Genomic DNA, 18,279 nt, shown 5'->3' on the forward strand with positions numbered 1-18,279 from the left:
GGATAAATATCATACACACTTAATTTTATAAGTATTTTTATAAAAGTCATTGAATTTTAATTTTTTTCATAAAACTTACTAAACTTTTATTTAATTTCATAAAAGTAACTGTGATTGAAAATTAAAAATTTTAGAGTTAACCTACTGATCTGATAACTATTTTATAAATAAAATTATCTTATTTTATTAATTTAAAAATAAAATAAAATACATAAAACACTTCCATTTATCCCTCTTGCCATTAAATCCCTCTCCCTTTTACATTTCTTCTCTACTAGCAACTATTAATTAAGTAATTTTATTTATAAAATAATTGATAAATTAACAGATTAACTTGAAAACTTTTAATTTTTAGTCACAGTAATTTTTATGAAATCAAATTAAATTTAATGAATTTTATAAAATAAATTAAAGTTTAATAATTTTTATAAAAATATTTATAAAATTAAATGATTGCATATAATAATTACCTAAAACTAAATCAACAAATGCATGTATCAGAATTTATAATCTCCAAACTGATTAAAACACAACTATTAATAAGTACTACTGAAAAAGAATATCTCTCTTTTTCATGTTATTTAAACACATTTAATCCATAATTATCATGATGTTAATTAATTAATGAAAATGGAAGTTTATTTGTTCACTTTAGGCTTCAGTAGTTCACCAATCAACCCAATTTGGAAGGCCCACTTCAAATGGGCCTAAGGAATAAGAAGGTAAAACTAGCTAATTATTAATAATTTACGGTGAATAAAATCATTTTTAAAATCCTAAGATTTTAATTTTTAATTATAATTAAAATTAAGCAAATAAAATAATAACTTATATTTCTTTTAAAAAAATTAGTTTTGCTACACAATTTGTTATTATTCTTGTAATGAAAAAAAAAAGAAAAGAAAATATAGAAATTAATTTTTTTTATATTTTTTCTTTTAGAGATAGATATGTATACGACTCAATAATAAAAATAAATACTGATAATTTTAATAAAATTTTTATTTTTATATAAGTCATATATGAACACCGTTAATAATCAATGTGAGTTAAAATTTTGTATAGTTCAGTAAAACTAGAAGTCCATATTTGGGCATTAGTTAAGATGTGCATGGTTAATATTGGTTAGTTGGATTAAAGAAGAAAGATCCTTGATGGAATGGCAGTGGCGGATCCATTAATGGAAGGTGGGTAATATCAAATATCCATCTTAAAACCAAATTGCCCTAATAGGCTTAGCATTTCTTGGCCAACAAATAATCTCAAACAATTAAAGAAAATCACATTAAATAAAAAAATAATTAAAGCCGACAGCAATTATATGACCCCATTTGCTATTTCTTTTTATTTTTTGGAGTTTGCAATTATTCCACTAATTATCATGTTTAAACTTTGACAAATGTCTTTATCATGAGTTTGATAGACATTATTTTATTGTAAAAACTTTAGGGCTACACATCACCGTCCGATTACAGTTGACATAACGCGTATGGCGTAGGTTGGGCAATTAAATTGTTTAATTTCCTTGACGTTTATGTTAAAAATTTCCATAGCATATAAATATTGGATTGAAAATTCTGATTTTTTTTTTTGTGCAAAGTTGGAGAAATGGAACAAAATTTTACTTAAATTCCCAGATTTGATAAAATACAAAGAAAATCTCGATTTCACCATCCCTCATTTTGGCTCAAAACCCTATCCGCCAATCACAAACCCTAGATTTATTCTCTTCAAAATTCGTTTTTTTTTTGGTCTGTTTAACTTTTTTATTTTTTAATGCTCATTTTGATCTGTGAGTTTATAGATTCGAATTTCGGCTCCTACACTAAATTATCACTTGTTTTTTGAAAAGAGATTCTGCTGATTTTGCTTTGTTTATTGCCCACTTCTGTTTTCTGTTTCTGGGATGGTTGAGTTCAATTTGGTTGCCCAGAGCTTTGATTTCAGTGAAAACTAAGGATGCCCCAGTAGTTTGGGGCCAATTTGGTGAACTGGGTCTGAACTATTTCCCTCTTTTGCCCCTTTTTTGGTGGGTGATTTTGGATTATCATTTCGACAGTTTATCCACGAAAACAAATGCTTTGCCAATTTGGCGAATTGGGTCTTCATCATTTGTCTCTTATAACCCATTATTACTTGGTGGATTCGTAATACTGTTTGATAGTAATATCGAAGAACCACTGCGATTGTTTTGTGAGAAGGAGATGAGATGAGAGGGGCATTGTTTAGTGTGAGGTTTAAGGAGAGACAATGACTGGAGGGTCATTGGGGATTCGCTCTGGAAGTTATGGATCATTGGAGAAGCATTTTCAGCAACATCAGCAGAACGGTGGTGGTGTTCACTTGCCTATCCAAACGACTAGCCGGACGAAACCTGCCAAGATGCTCAAGGACAAGGAGAGACTCTTTCATTGGATCTGCAAGTTCGCGGGCCGCAAAAAGGTTGGAATGCTGTTCCTCTGTATCATCTCCGCTGCCGTTTTCGTCTGGGTTTTGTATGTAGGAAAAGGTCTGATTCTGCATCCATCTATACCCCTCCTTCTGTTTTTGTTCGTTATTAATGGTTTAAATGATAGCTTATGGAATTATAGTGGTCATCGGTTGCGTTTCCTAGTTTGGGAGAAATGCTCAAATTCATTGCTGTTATTCAATTGGATTGATGCTTGATCGGTTATGACCATGCTCAGATTGCTTGTGTTTTAGTTCTTGCAATTATTATTATTATTATTTTAATTGTTTTGAGTTGGTTGTTTGAATTGGGAAATGGGTTCTTAGGGGTATACTTGTCATGCCTGTTTCAGTTAACTTGTCCTTTGTACTGTTGTAGATGACAAATTGAGCAGGGATAGTTGCTCTCTTTCTTGTTAAGGAGATTCTGATTGCAAACGGTCTGAATGAGTAACGTTGATATGTACCAAGACAGCATTCTAGTTTTGTAATAATTCATTTATAGTCACTTTTTTGGTCATTTTTGGATACCCCTTCTCTTCCTTCTTCAGAGTGGATGATTGTGTTGTAATCTGATTCCTTTTTCCCCATGGATAGAGAAGTGATGTTTGCACTACTGCTTGTTTCAGGTGAAGATTCACAGGAAGGTGATCAGGTTCCAAACTTTAGCCTTAATAGCACCGAGCCCTTTAGCAATCCAGAGAATGATACTCATACATTTGAAGAGTTCGCTTTGCCACCCCCTCCCCCTCCTCCTCCTCCCCCTCCTCCTCCTCGTAACTATTTTACAGGCTACACTCTTCCTCCAGGGCATCCATGTAATAGCTTCACCTTACCTCCCCCACCAGCTGATAAAAAAAGAACTGGACCAAGGCGTAAGTTCTCTTTCACCCTCTCTATGTTTTCTCGACTTTTTTTATTTGTTTTCTCCCTTTCTGTTTGGGGTTTAATAGTCGATGCTGCTCGACACTCCACTTTGTGTTATTGATATGTAGATACTTAAAGCTAGCAGGGATAATGTGTTTCCATTTAGCATGTGAATAACATTATCCCATTGATTTTTCTGAGATCCCTTGGTAATTACATTTCAGCATGTCCTGTGTGTTACCTTCCTGTGGAAGAAGCAATTGCTTTGATGCCAAAGTTCCCCTCATTTTCTCCTATAGTTAATAACTTGACATATCTATATGAGGATCCACTAAGTAGAGATGGAGAATTTGGAGGCTCAGAATTTGGTGGGTACCCTACTCTAAAGCAGAGAAGTGAATCTTATGATATTAGAGAGTCGATGAGTATGCATTGTGGGTATGCTCTCTTTCTCCCTTTTGATTCGTCTATGCATATTTAAAAGTACTTGAGTTTACTTTCTTCAGAATTTTGCCAGATCCATTTTACATCTTTTAGAATAATAATGCTAATAATATATTCTTTGAGATCTTACCCTGGTTGTTGACTCATATCTGTTCATTGTGCGTTTTTGGTTGGTGTGTATGTGAATTAATCAGATTTGTCAGAGGGAAAAAACCTGGCCGCAATACAGGATTTGACATGGATGAAATTGACCTGGCTGCAATGGAGCAGTGTCAAGGGGTGGTTGTTGCTTCAGCAATATTTGGTATTCCTGCATAATGGAATTTCAACTAATCTTTTCCTCTGCCTGAGTGGGTTAGCATCTTATGAAATGATCTTCTATTCTTTCAGGAGCCTTTGACAACATCCAACAGCCAAGTAATATTAGTGAATACTCTAAGAGGACTGTATGCTTCTTCATGTTTGTTGATGAAGAAACAGAAGCATATTTGAGGAAGAAAAATGGTCTAGACAGCAGCAGGAAGATTGGGATATGGAGAATTGTTGTCGTTCATAATCTTCCTTACAAAGATGGAAGACGCAACGGAAAGGTAAATGTTCTAGATTTTAGTCAGCATTTATTTTATAAAAATTTTGATCTGACTATAGCCTGTCGTTTCTCTAATTGTTCAGAATGTGATGCAATACCTTTAACTGTTAGCATTCCATTATCTTGATTGATGCTCTATAACATGAATGGATGGGAAGATTCATATAGTTGATTGCACTTGATTCTTTATAGTTTCTATTATAAATATATGTGTGTGTGCGCGTGTGTAGCAAACTTGAGAAACATTAAGATGGCATTTTCTTCAATAAACTGATTTCATATGGATGTCCTGGAATCATTTTAAATTTAATATTCAAAAAGGATTGATGGGATTTTGAGACTAAAAAACTGTCTTAGCGATGCAAGATAGCACTTAAATATGCCTTTTGACCTAATTTATGCCAATGACAGGTTCCAAAGCTTCTAGCACATAGGATGTTTCCAAATGCCCGCTTTTCTTTATGGATTGATGGGAAGCTTGAACTAGTTGTGGATCCATATCAAATTCTTGAAAGGTAAATCTGATTTATGCTCTTTCCTGTCTTCTAAATTTCTGGATCCATCTACAACCTTTGTCCAATAATTTTCATGAGTTTGGTATGCTTTAAAGTATCAATCATTACAGCTACCAAGCTAGCTAGGTCTGACATAAGATACTATTTGATTAGTTTAGTTTTCTCAAATTGGACGTTAAATGTTCCCAAATGTGATCATTTATGATAACCTTTACCTATGGTTGGTTGCCTGCTAATTGCTAAACCTGTTTCCAGTTCACGCTTTTTTTTTTTTAAGGAAAATTGTTTTTAGTTGATTAGTTCTTTCTATTAGTTATAATATCATTTTTACATTGTATTGTTTCTTTTTATTGCTGTATATAAGGTTTACATGTCATCTTAATGGTTGGCTCTTACTTCTGTTCTTTCTTAATGCTTACTCAATTACTAACCTTTGGAACTCAATTGTCTAAAGACATCATAGACCATATATGTACAAATTTTTTCCCTTGTTTTTCCACGCATGTGAAATGTATCTTCCCTTCCAACCCTGAAAATATACTCTTTGGTTTGATATGGAGATCTGTGAGATGTGGTTTTATAACTTACAACTCAGGGCCCATGGCATGCATAAGAAGATTCTAACCATTTCTGTGAATCTCATTCTTAGCTCTAGGGTCATCTTCTGTTATATCATCTTTGTGCAATGAATCTCTCAAAATCCACACCCTGCTGTTGCCTCTCAGTCAAGGTTCCTCACTAGAGTGGTATGATACTGGTTGGGTATGCTACGACTTGGTTTCAAATCTCATGTTACCCCAAGTTGAAGAAAAAACAGTGGTTCTCTGAAGTACAAATATTTAATTCCTTATTGCTACCACATTCCCTAGTAATAGTTTAATTATTTAGGCTTATCGGGTCAAAGAATTTCCTGTATAACTAGTTTATGGACAAGTCACATACTTAGGCCTGGATAACAAGTCAACAAGATGGTGGTTTCATTGGATTATCCAATGATCATAGAAAGAAGTAAATATTCGTCTCTAGAGTGGCTGTGAGATTTTCAATACACCAGGATTGTCAACTTAGATAGTGTTTCCAAAGGAATGCCAAGTTGCAGTAGTTCATTGTAAAACAAGAGCAACAAACTGTTACTAGTATTTGTCGCTTTTTTTTTTTGGGTGTGGCTAGAGTCAGTTAATTATTATTATTTTAATTATTTTGAGGCAAATCTTCAGGCACTTGTGGAGAAAAAATGCCACTCTTGCAATATCTAGACATTACAAGCGTTTTGATGTTTTTGTGGAAGCTGAGGCAAATAAAGCAGCTGGGAAGTATGACAATGCCTCCATTGACTTTCAGATTGATTTTTATAAAAAGGAGGGTTTGACATCATATTCTGAGGCCAAGCTTCCTATTATAAGTGGTAGGTTTAATATCCTTGTTTTCTTTCTTTTTATTTTGTCATACCTCTTTACTTTGTTTTCTCTTGTGCTTCTGTGTCGTTGATATGAGGTTTCTGTTGATGGCTGACTCTGCAGATGTTCCTGAAGGATGTGTTATAATAAGGGAGCATGTTCCTATTAGCAACCTCTTTACATGTCTTTGGTTCAATGAAGTTGACCGCTTTACTTCGAGGGACCAAATCAGCTTTTCGACAGTAAGGGATAAGATTCAGGCCAAAACAAACTGGACTGTGAACATGTTCTTGGACTGTGAAAGACGCAACTTTGTGGTTCAGGTAATCATTTTATGCTTTGTTGATCATGTTTGTTCAAATTAAAATACTGTGATTAAGGCAGTTTTTGGGAAAGGAGCATTGTAAGAACTGAAAAAACTGCCTTCATTAATTAAAAAAAAATCAATTTTTTTATAATGTAGTTTAAAAGATTGCAATCAAATGTTTCTAAATATCATTAGAAGTAGAAAATGTAAAATCTTCATTTGAAGTTATTCCCAAGCCTTTTAATAGTGATTGTTATTCCTTAACATACTTTCTCACTGGGCATAGTTCTTGGTATCTATTTTGCCAATATTTCTAATTGGTTTAGTAGCATTTCATTTTCCTCCTCGCTCTACAGCACTCCATCTCTCTCTCATACTTGTTTGTAACCTCCATCTTTCTGTTACCATCTGCAGAAGTACCATAGAGATGTTTTAGGGCACATGACTCCTCTGCCTCCTACTGTTTATCCACCGCCGCCACCCCTTGTTTTGGTGTATGAACCACCAAAGACAGCACTTGAAACTTCAGCCGAAAGGGTTGCAAGTATTCCGGTTCGAAGAGCAAGGCGAGGAAGGAAGTCTGGCTCTAGGCGTCATCGCAAAGTTGTTGCTGGTGGCAGGGACATTGATTCGAGTTAAAGTTTTGTTCAGGAAAGTAATCATTCTTTTTCTTTCCCTCTTAAAAATCATTCATTGGGGACGGAAGATTTGTGCAAGATGAGTGTTGTAGTTCTGTTACCACAGAGAACACTTCTCTCATTCTTTATCTTTTTCTTTTCCTAGTTTTGAATTCTCTTTTTTATTCATTTTTTGTTGTATATATATGATAATTTCCAATAAATATGATATGGGTTTCCACCAAAGTCCAGAAATGTAGTAACGCATTTTGTTCGTTATTATAACAAGGTTGTATTGGAACTAAGTTATTTAATAGCAATATTTATGTCTCTTCTTCATTAAGAATGAATAAATTTAATGAAAATTACTGATTGCCCTTTGAACTTCTAGCATCTTTTCATGGTGGATTATTTAGAAAGCTTGTCTTAATTGATCTTCAGTAATCCGCCATGCATTATACCCTTGCACAATTCCACACCATGCAGCACAACCAACATCACCACCCCGCCCCCCCACCCCACCCCCCCTTTTGGATTGATAAATTTTTTTGATATGGGAGTCATGGCAAAAATAAAAAGACAGAAAAAAGCATGGAGAAACTTGTTGGAAGGAAGGAAATTTTCGTTCCTCTGCAGAGTTTATGCAAAACTCCAACCATCAGGAATTTTTGTAATTATTGCAGGCATAAACAGAAAGTATTACTCTTGGCCTGCAAAGGAAGGCAAATCATATCCTTTTATTGCTCTGGCCATTGCATTGCATGTGACAATAGAATGGCTAGAACCGACCATCCAGCCTATGCACATGGTATGTGTTGGCCATGATTAAAGAGGTAATCTTGTTCCGGTATATTGTTTGCTTTTAAGAAAGCTGTTTCTTAACTCTTAATTTTCACTCTAAATTAAGAAAGAACTTGCTTCCCTCAGCTCTTAATTGGATTCAGGTTCCGTGGGCACATGGGGGCTTTTAGATCTTGAGAGCCACAATACAAGTATTTGCCACCCTTCTGGAGCTCAATGAGGGCAAGAAAGTTGATTGAAGATAGGTCTTAAATAGGTGTTGGGACTTAAACTTGTTCCCCAGCCATACTGAAGTGATAGCTCATTGTAAGGACTAGATGGTAATGCCTTGAACCAATTTTTTTTTTCTTTGGATTTTATTTTATTTTTTAATAAGAAAATAAATTATATTCAATAAAAAGGAGGTGAAAAAACCACCAAGAAAAGGCCCCAGGACCAACAGGTCCAGCTTTAATACACCAAAAGAATGCAGCCATAACCAATCAGAAAAGAGGATAAAATAGCAGAGTGAAAGGGCAAGCATGATCACTACAAAGCCACGCAGAGGACGCACATGGCAAACAAAACCAAACAAAATAAAAAGCTAACAAGACCAAACTTCTTCATTGCTCAGTCTCTGCCTGGCCAGTGCATCAGGGCATCAGCAATGGAGTTTGCCTCTCAAAGGATGTGACAAAAATAACAAGGGGCAGATCTTTCAACCTTTCAATGATAAAATTAACGGTTGAAGCGAATTGCCAAGTTGCAGAATCTGGATGCAAGACCCATGACGTTTCATGCTTAGAATCTGACTCTTCAAAAATAGAGGAGGCGGACCTGCATAATTCAGGCAAGGACGCTGATAACTCCAGAGTGTTGGCGAAGAATTAGAGAGCAGAGGTCCAAGGTTGAAATGTCTTCATCTTTTTATAACCAATCAAATCGACCACATAATAGCATAGAATAAATTAACTAAGAACCCCTTTTGAAATATTGATGTGGCACCATTTAATAATAAAAAATATTATATATCATGCCACATTAGCAGGAGCACACTTCCCTTTAATTTAATTTCAAAATTGAATAAAACCTCTTCAATCTTTGAAGGTTTGGTATTTTTATATTAAAATTGAAATGATTGAATTAAATAGTAAAAGAAAGAAAAAATTTAAATTTTTTATGTGATTAAGCCTTTAAAATAATATACTTTATCGCAAAATAATTAATATATTTATTCTTAAGCATTTCATTTCTAAGGAAAAGATTACAAATGAATTGAGCCACTCACAAATTATTTGAGATTTAATTTAATAAAAGCTTAACTCGGCTCATTTTCTAAAAAAATTGAGTTTGAGCCTTATTTTTAAACTCTTTTAAGATTACTAAGGCGCATTTAAGATAAATAATTCTCCAGTGCCATAACAAAACCAAATGAATCATTTATATTAATTAAAGTATTTCTTAACGTTCTAAATATATTAATTTTGTTTATAATCATTTTATAAAATATAGTTGCTTATGATTTAAATTTCTTTTAAAAAATTAAATTATTTTTAATATAAAAAATAAAATTAAAATGTTAGACGATGATATATTTTTTTTAATAATTTCCATTTAGATTATAAGAACATATTTAAACCGTTATATATATATATATATATATATATATATATATATATATATATATATATATATATATATATATAACTTGACTAAAAATGTTGAACATAAAGTGACACATGACACATATTTGCTTTTTTTCACATTTATAAAATTGCAATAATGGATTGAATAATCATGTGAGAATCTTTCACGTTCATTTAGTATTTAAGAAACACGCTATCACTTTTTTTTTTCCTTTTATTTTTTTTTTGTATAGGATGATATTTATTGGGTTGTCATTCTAACTAGATTCTTAATTGAAATAGTCGATTCACAGTATAATTTCTTTAATTTTAGGGTTAATTAAGACTTCACATAGAGAAATCATGCAACAAAGTGATTATTCTATCTAAATATTCTACATGAATAACAAGCCAATAAATATATATCAAATTATAATTCTTGATTTTTTTAAATAAACTATTTAATAATTATAATTTTCTAGATTTCACCCATGTATATATATATATATATATATATATATATATATATATATATATATATATAATTTCTCCTCTAGATAAGTTCTATTATTCAGATTGATATACTGTTGGGTACCCCTCTGCCCGTAACGCCAGGACCTGAGCTTGGTAGGAGCAATTCATAAGGTGCAATTCCAGGCCCACAACGGTTGCTAAGTTTCGGATCAGCGTTTCTCCTTTCAATCTCTTTTTCAATCTTCTTTATCTCCATTGAGAATTTGTAGAATGCTTCAATGATCTCAGTGTCACCTCCCCATGCTGAAAGGTCTTTCCTACCACCAATATATTGCTCATCCGTTGCATGCGTGGAAAGTATATCAAGCACAGACATGAAATATGTCGTTTCAGGAAGACTTGGCAGTGAAGATAAGAAATGCCCTTGTGGGTCTGCAAGAAAATTTGCATTTCCTTGATTAGGCAACAGCCTTCGCATATAGGGTGGCCTAACTGGGATGTACCCACCATAATGATATTGCCCAAAATTTAATGCTGCGTGCTGTGCTGTTACAATCCATAGGATGGTAGTAAGGAAAGAGGTGAGGTCCTCTGGAGTTGAGAGTTTGGGCCACCAATCGGCATGAGAAACATCAGCATGACCCACGTTGATGAACTCATTATAGCAGGCTTGAAGCTCAGTATCATATTGGACTAAACTTGCCTCTGGATAATAATAGTTCACATAGGTTCTAACCAATGTCTCAATGGCCGACCATATAAGAAGTCCATCGTTGGCATATGGATAATCTTCGATAAGCAATCTCAACCCATGTTTCCGGGTTGGGTCAGGCTCTGCCAGTCCTCTAAAAGGAAATGCAACCGAGGTAGCATTAGCTTTCAGCAAGTCATAAAGGTCCAAGATTCTTTAGTTTTGTAGCTTTTATAGTCCAGCTTATATAGAATATTGAAAAATTTACCTTCTAATAAGGTCAGCAGGAAGGCCCTCCAAGTCGAATCTCCACCAATCTCTATAGGCAGATTGAGTAATCTCCATGCAGTATTTTTCTGGAGTGAAGTAGCACTCGATGATTCCTTTTGCATTGACCAGAACTTCACGAGCCTGTGCATTTATAGCCAATGTATCTCGCATGTGAGGCTTAAGAAGCTTGTAAACAGGGTGCATCACACTTAATTGCCGGTGTGCAGCTATTATAAATGGTTCCATGCATGTATGAACTCGCAACCTGCAGTTTAATTATCATAAATTAATTGATAATTACAACATTTCTGTTTAAAGGAATTGGGTTTTGCATACCAGTGATGAATTAGTTGATGGGCACCAGCATCATTGGAGGAAACATGGGCTTTGGCTAGTTGCCAGAGCCAATAAGTGGTATCATCCACAGGAGGGGTAACAACCTGCCTAGATGGTGAATTCATATCCATAGGTGGAAGGCTGAGTTCAATGGCAATGGGTTTCAATGTTCCCAATGGAGTCAAGAAAAATATTGTACGGGTTGCATGAGCTTTCCTTTCACCAAGAGCATTTATGCGATTCAGAAATGGAAGGTAGATATCATGGTAGTCCAGAATGAACAACTTTTTCTCTTCTAATGCCTGATAAGTATGGAATTTAACAATGTAAAGTTTGGGAAAATGATGTGCTTGTACAAGAAAAACAAGAGATTAAGCAAAACAACACATAATAGCACTGAAAGCAAACAAAAATCACTATTGCATGCTAGATTTAAGGCAACGGCTATTTTGCAACGGTTATCAAACAACTACTTTATGTTATAACGACGGAGGGAAATGCAATGGTTCTCAAATCACTACCATTAACTTATGATTACAGTTGCATTATGTAGTAGTGAATAAAAGGTAACTCTCTCAAGTAACGAGTCCATCAAGCAACATCATACCTGCTGTACGGTCATTCCATTAAGGTAGCCTGAGATATGCTCTTCTTTGAGCGAAGATTCTTGTGGACCATAGATGGAGGGATTCAGTTTGCTTACAGGAGGAAAAATCTAGACAGAAAAGCTCATTATTGCTGGAATTTAATGTGTTATTGTATGGAAATGTGAAGCAACATGACGAAAAATGAAAACGTATGCTTTTATTTATTTGTTTATTAAGCTTTTCCTCATTTGAAGAATTCAATGAGCTAACCTTAAGCCTTTCGATGCTTAAAGGGTTTAAACCTCTAAGTGTTAAACGACCAAACTCATCATCTCGCAAGCAGCAAGACGCTCCCCCTGAAACAGAAAACAAGTATAAAAGAATCATATGTAGTTAGTCCCGTGGAATTAATTTTTCCAACAAATTATGAAGAAAATTCTTCAAAGAGAAGATTTTGGATTCTGATTGAATGCTCACATAGCCTCATTTATTAAAAAAGAAAAGCTTAAATTAGTTTTTTTTTTTTTAAAGCAAATGAATTTTATTAATACATTTAAGAAAAAATTAGCATATTCGATCATCAAATCTTCCTAGTTCATCTGCTTACAAAAAGCTTAAATTAATTAGTTACTTACGAGATATGCCATTTGGAGGGTCAAATTTGTATATTTCTTTTATGGACTGCGGGATCTTGGTGAGCATAGATGGCAGTGGAAGCCTGCTCCAATTCTCAATTGGTAACTGTACTCCCAAGGGAGTCCTCCTTTTATACAGAGAATTAATTTCAGAAAAATCCTTGATAGAATCACTGTTCATGGAGGCATTTCTTAGTGTAGGAATTAAATTTTTGAGCAATCCTTTCAACTTTCCTGCAGCCACAGCTTTAGTTTTTGAATCGTCAAGCGCTTCGTCTCGTGGCACATACATTGGCGTTTGTTCATTCACTGGGGATTCTGTGCTCACATCTGCAACATTTGTTAATGCAATTTTTTATCAGTTCATTATTAATTAACTCAACCTTTATTCACTACTCAAATGATAATAAAATTATCTATCAAGACTAGCCTGCGTTGTTTGGGTGATGTCCAGTACGACACCGTCTTGGATATGGGCAATTCTCACCTCCTAAAGTTGGTCTTGAATATTCCATTCCTCTGTCAGGATTTCCTAAATCATTGTATACATCATAATCATAGATTCTATCTGATAATTTCCTTACTCCCTTTCTATCACCTCTTAATTGCTCAAGTTCCACCTCTCTAAGCTCTTTTAGCCCTAATGGTGTTTGACAAGGTAAATATGCCTGCTAAATCCAAGAAAAGAAACTTGCATGTAAATATTTGGAGACTTTGTAATATGATTAATTAATTTAACCTAGTTTGACAGAAGGAATTAATTGAGAATTTTACCTTGTTAAAGAAAAAGATCCTTTTGTCAGGATGAATCTTGTCTGGTTGAACCCAAGAATTGCAAGCAAAGTGGACAACTCCTTCAATGGTGAAACTTTCAAGATAGAATTCCTTGTGATATTTATTAATCACTGTGATGGCTCCTGGAACCCCAAAGTTTGAATCTACCTGAAATTCTACTTTGTAAGTAACTTGTTTGGCCTCAGTTTTATTGCTTTTGGACCATTCTAATGTAGCTTCGATGCTTAGGTTTGCTTGCATTGTCCCTTCATAAGACAAACAAAATCATCAAATGAATGTAAAATTGACGAGATAGGGGCACAAAAAAAAAAAAAAAAAAGTGCTTTGAAGCAAGAAGAAAATAATCGTTTTACTTGGATCAATGTCGGTGCTAACGAGCTGGAAGACAACGCCTCTGTGGCTAGGGTCAGTGTTATTCGAAAAATGAAGCATTTTCTCCCAATATTCCATGTCGCCATTCCTCAGAGTCACGTCTGCTGTGATAATAAGCTTCATAGGCTTTTCTTCTAATGCTTCCATAATGGGGTTATAAACAATAAGAGCAGCCACAGTTGTAGTTCTCAGCTTTCTCATCATTTTCTGATGACTTCTCTTATTATTACCCAAGGAGGGAAATAAAGAGGTGGTGAAATCAGAATCTTTGCTTTTAGTAAAAGAGGGGAAAGAAAAATATTTGTCCATCACCATGAATGAACCCAAACGCTCCATGGTTCTTGCCATTTCTACCAATACAATAATATTACAGTGCCTCTCTCTCTCTCTCTCTCTCTCTCTCTCTCTCTCTCTATATATATATATATATATATATGCCCTTAGCTTTCATATGTAAAATCGAAGGTTGCTGATTGGTTATTTATAGGACGATAATCCAGCTGCTGATAAATACCGGTACATCTATCAAAAGATTATGAATTTATTATTTTATTTACTAAGGATTTTCTTTTTGTTATTGTTTCTTAACAATATGAAAAATGTGCTTATTCACAAATCGATATTTATTTATTTTTTATTTATAAAAGTTAGCATAAAATTTTAATTAACCTCTTTTCATTTGTATGACATCTATTCTGATTTTTATTTTTACAAAAAAATATAAATATACAATTTTGTTTATATTATTATTATTATTATTATTATAAATAAAACTTCTTAAAATTTATTAATTTTTAACTTTTTCATAAATTTTAATAGGTTTTATTTGGTAACAAATCCGTTGTTAAAATTTATTTATATAATTTATTATTATCCACCATCTCCTATTTGTCAATAATCATATATTTAATTCAAATAACTATACATAATAATTAACAATAAAAAAATATATCCATCACCCATATAACGATTCCACAGTATATCTATATGCATGAGAGTAAATAACTCACTGGCTTTCCTTTCCAAAGATTTGGTGAGGGGTTCCTTTCCTTTGTTATTGTCCTTCGTAGGAATCTCTACGCGTGCATTGTAACATCTTTCTTAAATTCTTTTTTAAATGACATATTAGCACATATTTGGTGTACCTATCTTTATGTCTCCACCTATTATTATTTTTTTAAGAAAATTTGGCAATCATTCATTAACAACAAAGAATCATGACGTAATTACATTATAATTTTTCTTTTATAAGAGAAAAAAAATAAAAAAAAATATATAATTAAACATTTTTTTTATTCAAAAAGATGATTTAAGTGAAGGAGAATAATCTTGTGTGTAGTAAGTGGTTCTTTTTTATTTTGAACAACAATAAAAAAAATGTTTTACAACACTATTATTCTAGGAATTTGCTACTTCTATTACTTACAAAAGATATTAAACCATCAAATTTTAATAAAGGAACAGGCTGCATTACCAAACTTCATTGATAAAATATTATTATTTGTACTTAAAGATTCAAAGTTTCTTCAACGATTCATACTGTAGTTTGTATTGCTAAAAAGCTCACAAAAACTGCAAGAAACAAAAACAGAACTCCCGTTAATGGGAAAACAAAACTCTAATATTAGGAGAGAGTAATGGACACTGATTTGAGGAGATAAATCCAAATATATTTTCAATAGACACAAATCTTACAGTTTATTAGAAAAAAAAAATGAAACAATAAAAAAGAAAATAAATTTAAGGTAATCATCGATGAAAAACTTATCAATAATTATAAAAAAATGAAAAAAAAAAGATAACCATTATTCAACAATTAATAATAATAAAATCTTCATATATATCTAATAAGATGATATTTTAATTGATCACACAGTTCTTCCTACTTTTCACACTCATTGTATAATTAATTTATAATCAAGGCTATTTTTTTTCTGAAATGTGATTGCTATATCTTCTTTTTTTATTGATTTTTTAAGTCTAAATGTGTATAACATGTCTCTAATTGACTATAATAACATGGAAAAATTAATATATAATTTGCGACAATCACAATTAATATGAAACGATTAACAGTTAGAAAAGGCATGGGATCAATTGGATTATAATATTTAATAAAAAATAAAGAATTAAGAGAAAGAAAAAATTTATGGTGTGTAAAAATAACGAGTTAATTTCTCAAATCATCATTAATAATGTTCTTAAGGCACTTATATATTTTTAAACTTCAATTTATTATTTAAAAATCTCTCAACATTGATTTATCACATTAACATAGATTTCTCTATCCTCCTTCTTTTGGCTTGCTATTTCTCTCCTCCTCCTTTTGGTTTGCTCTTTCTCTCCTCCCTTTCACCCATAAAGATATTCTCGTTTGTGGAAATTAGAAGGCAATGAGACAAGTGATTGGATTTAAATTAGAGATTCTCCTGTCATTAATTTATACAATATTGATTTTTTTTTCTAGACTTAGTTCACTATATGTTTAAAATAAATTATATATAGTGATATCTATCTATTAAATATATAAGTTCTATATATTTATATTTTAAATTCATGATAAATGAAGTGTAGGTAAGAATCTCAGATTATAACTAAATATACGCTAAAAGAAAGGAGAGATTGTATTAGGGATAAGAAAGAAAGCGAATGAAGAGAAAATGATATAAAAATTTAGGGTAATTATCACAAGTAGTCATTCAATTTTATGAGTGTTATAAAGTTATTGAACTTCAATTTCTTTTAATAAAACTCATTAAATTTCAATTTAATTTTATAAAAGTAACTGTAACTAGAAATTAAATATTTTCATGTTAATTTATTGATTTATTAATTATTTTATAAATAAAATTATCTAATTAATGATTACGGATAGAGAAAAAATAGAGAAAAGAGAGAATTTGATGGCTATTTAAAAAAAAAACTTATAAAATGAAATAATTTTATTTATAAAATAATTATCAAGTTAGTAGGTTAATTTAAAAATCTTTAATTTTTTATAAGATTAATTTCAAAATTATTAATTTTTTATTATAATAATTTTTATAAAATTAAATTAAAATTTGAAACTTTGCGAAAAAAAATTAAAATTAAGCAATTTTTATGAAAACAAAATTTTCTTCAAAAATCTGCTATGGCAGGTCATGTCTCGATAGGACATCATTAATCAATGCTCATCCTTGTCCTATGGCTTTTAATAGAAGCATAGTTCGATAAGAATTTGAAAGGCATCAATGTTGAAAATCGTCATGTCAGCATAGTTTTTTTTTATTAAAAATAAAAATAAAATATTTTTATATTCTTAAATTAATTATTTTCAATTATAATAAATTAAAAAATAATTTTTATTAAAAAATTAATAAAATTATTAAAATTTTTATTGAATTTTGATTAATTTAAATAAGTAAATGAGAACTAACACTAATTTTACAATTTTAATTAAATTAAACAAATTAAAAATTTAGAAGTTCTTAGAGTTTTGTTGTTAAGTAAGCCTATTTTGAAATAAATTTTAATTTTATTATGTCAATAAAATATTTTATTATATCAATTAAAAATAATATTCATAAAAAAATTTAGGTTTTATCTTGATAAGTAACCTCTTAGAAAAATAACTTTGATTTTTCTATTAGAATAAAATAAAATATTACAATATCAGATTTAAGTGCTTATTTATCTTAAATTTTTATCTATTTTATATTATTATATAATTATTTAAATATGTAAGTTATTTAAATTTAGATTAAAAAATAATTATAACAGTATATTTATAAACTATATAATTTGAGTTTCATCAATACACTTATGATATATACTTTTTGCTATAAATCTTACAATTTATTAAAATTTTAATTTGTATTATATAGAATTACATATATAAAATAAAAAAATTATAAAATTCATGTGAACCAAATTTTGTATTCTAATAAATAATTAATATATAAAAATATGAAATCAAGAATTTATATATTAATAAAAAAATTATTCTTATAATTTTTAATTTACAATAAAAATAATTATTATATTAAAATTTTAATCTTGTTATAAATCATATTTCAAAAATACTTCTAAATATCCTAATTCACAAATAATTTTAACTAAAGCAAATCTGTCTTATGTTAGCGTCCACACATGGATTTATCTCCTAATAAGTTTTCTTATTTCTATTTTGTATGTGGACACTCTTGATTGATTAATGAAGTTTCTGTTTTATATAAATAAATAAATAAATAATATTATGTAATTTATTAAAGACTTAATGGTAGTTTTTTTTTAATTTTTACAATTATAGACACGCCTTTTTTTATTATAGTTATTTTTTTATTTATTTTGGCCTAATATAAAATTTTAATATTAATAATGATTAATTGACTAATTTTGACTAATTGAGTGCTGATGTAGTGAAAATATTATTATACAACAATATATACACAGCCTTCCACCCCCTCTCTCTCCATGTTAAAAAATGTTTCTACAATCTACACCACCTCTCTCTCTCTCTCTCTCTCTCTCATCCAATAATTATATACA

At 31.2% G+C, this 18,279-nt stretch overlaps 2 protein-coding genes across 2 annotated transcripts; one reads left to right on the top strand and one right to left on the bottom strand.

Moving 5' to 3' along the window:
* The first annotated feature begins 1,612 nt into the window (after positions 1-1,612).
* On the top strand, positions 1,613-7,549 carry LOC131170665 (probable hexosyltransferase MUCI70). The gene is made up of 9 exons (XM_058130294.1): positions 1,613-2,509; positions 3,078-3,323; positions 3,540-3,753; positions 3,954-4,063; positions 4,150-4,349; positions 4,760-4,863; positions 6,081-6,268; positions 6,384-6,583; positions 6,982-7,549. Exons 1-9 carry the CDS (start codon positions 2,251-2,253, stop codon positions 7,204-7,206), a joined length of 1,746 nt encoding a protein of 581 aa, XP_057986277.1. The 5' UTR covers positions 1,613-2,250; the 3' UTR covers positions 7,207-7,549.
* A 2,572-nt stretch (positions 7,550-10,121) lies between these two features.
* Positions 10,122-14,097, bottom strand: LOC131170666 (linoleate 13S-lipoxygenase 3-1, chloroplastic-like). Its single transcript, XM_058130295.1, has 9 exons — positions 13,731-14,097; positions 13,357-13,622; positions 13,013-13,253; positions 12,583-12,912; positions 12,218-12,309; positions 11,968-12,075; positions 11,361-11,662; positions 11,023-11,289; positions 10,122-10,908 (listed from the first exon to the last, which is right to left on the bottom strand). The coding sequence occupies exons 1-9, from the start codon at positions 14,095-14,097 to the stop codon at positions 10,161-10,163; spliced, it is 2,721 nt and encodes a 906-aa protein (XP_057986278.1). The 3' UTR covers positions 10,122-10,160.
* Positions 14,098-18,279: the final 4,182 nt, after the last annotated feature.

Source organism: Hevea brasiliensis, chromosome 11 (genome assembly GCF_030052815.1).
Source record: "Hevea brasiliensis isolate MT/VB/25A 57/8 chromosome 11, ASM3005281v1, whole genome shotgun sequence".
In the NCBI taxonomy this organism is placed as follows: Eukaryota; Viridiplantae; Streptophyta; class Magnoliopsida; order Malpighiales; family Euphorbiaceae; genus Hevea; species Hevea brasiliensis.

Bases quoted from the DNA above. Each gene is read 5' to 3' on its own strand.
- LOC131170665 (XM_058130294.1), top strand. From the start codon at position 2,251: ATGACTGGAGGGTCATTGGGGATTCGCTCTGGAAGTTATGGATCATTG. The intron at 4,350-4,759 runs GTAAATGTTCTA...TGCCAATGACAG, and splicing joins ATGGAAGACGCAACGGAAAG to GTTCCAAAGCTTCTAGCACA. The intron at 6,584-6,981 runs GTAATCATTTTA...TACCATCTGCAG, and splicing joins GACGCAACTTTGTGGTTCAG to AAGTACCATAGAGATGTTTT.
- LOC131170666 (XM_058130295.1), bottom strand. From the start codon at position 14,097: ATGGCAAGAACCATGGAGCGTTTGGGTTCATTCATGGTGATGGACAAA. The intron at 13,623-13,730 runs GTAAAACGATTA...TGTCTTATGAAG, and splicing joins TAGCACCGACATTGATCCAA to GGACAATGCAAGCAAACCTA. The intron at 12,076-12,217 runs GTTAGCTCATTG...TTTTCTGTCTAG, and splicing joins TAAGCATCGAAAGGCTTAAG to ATTTTTCCTCCTGTAAGCAA.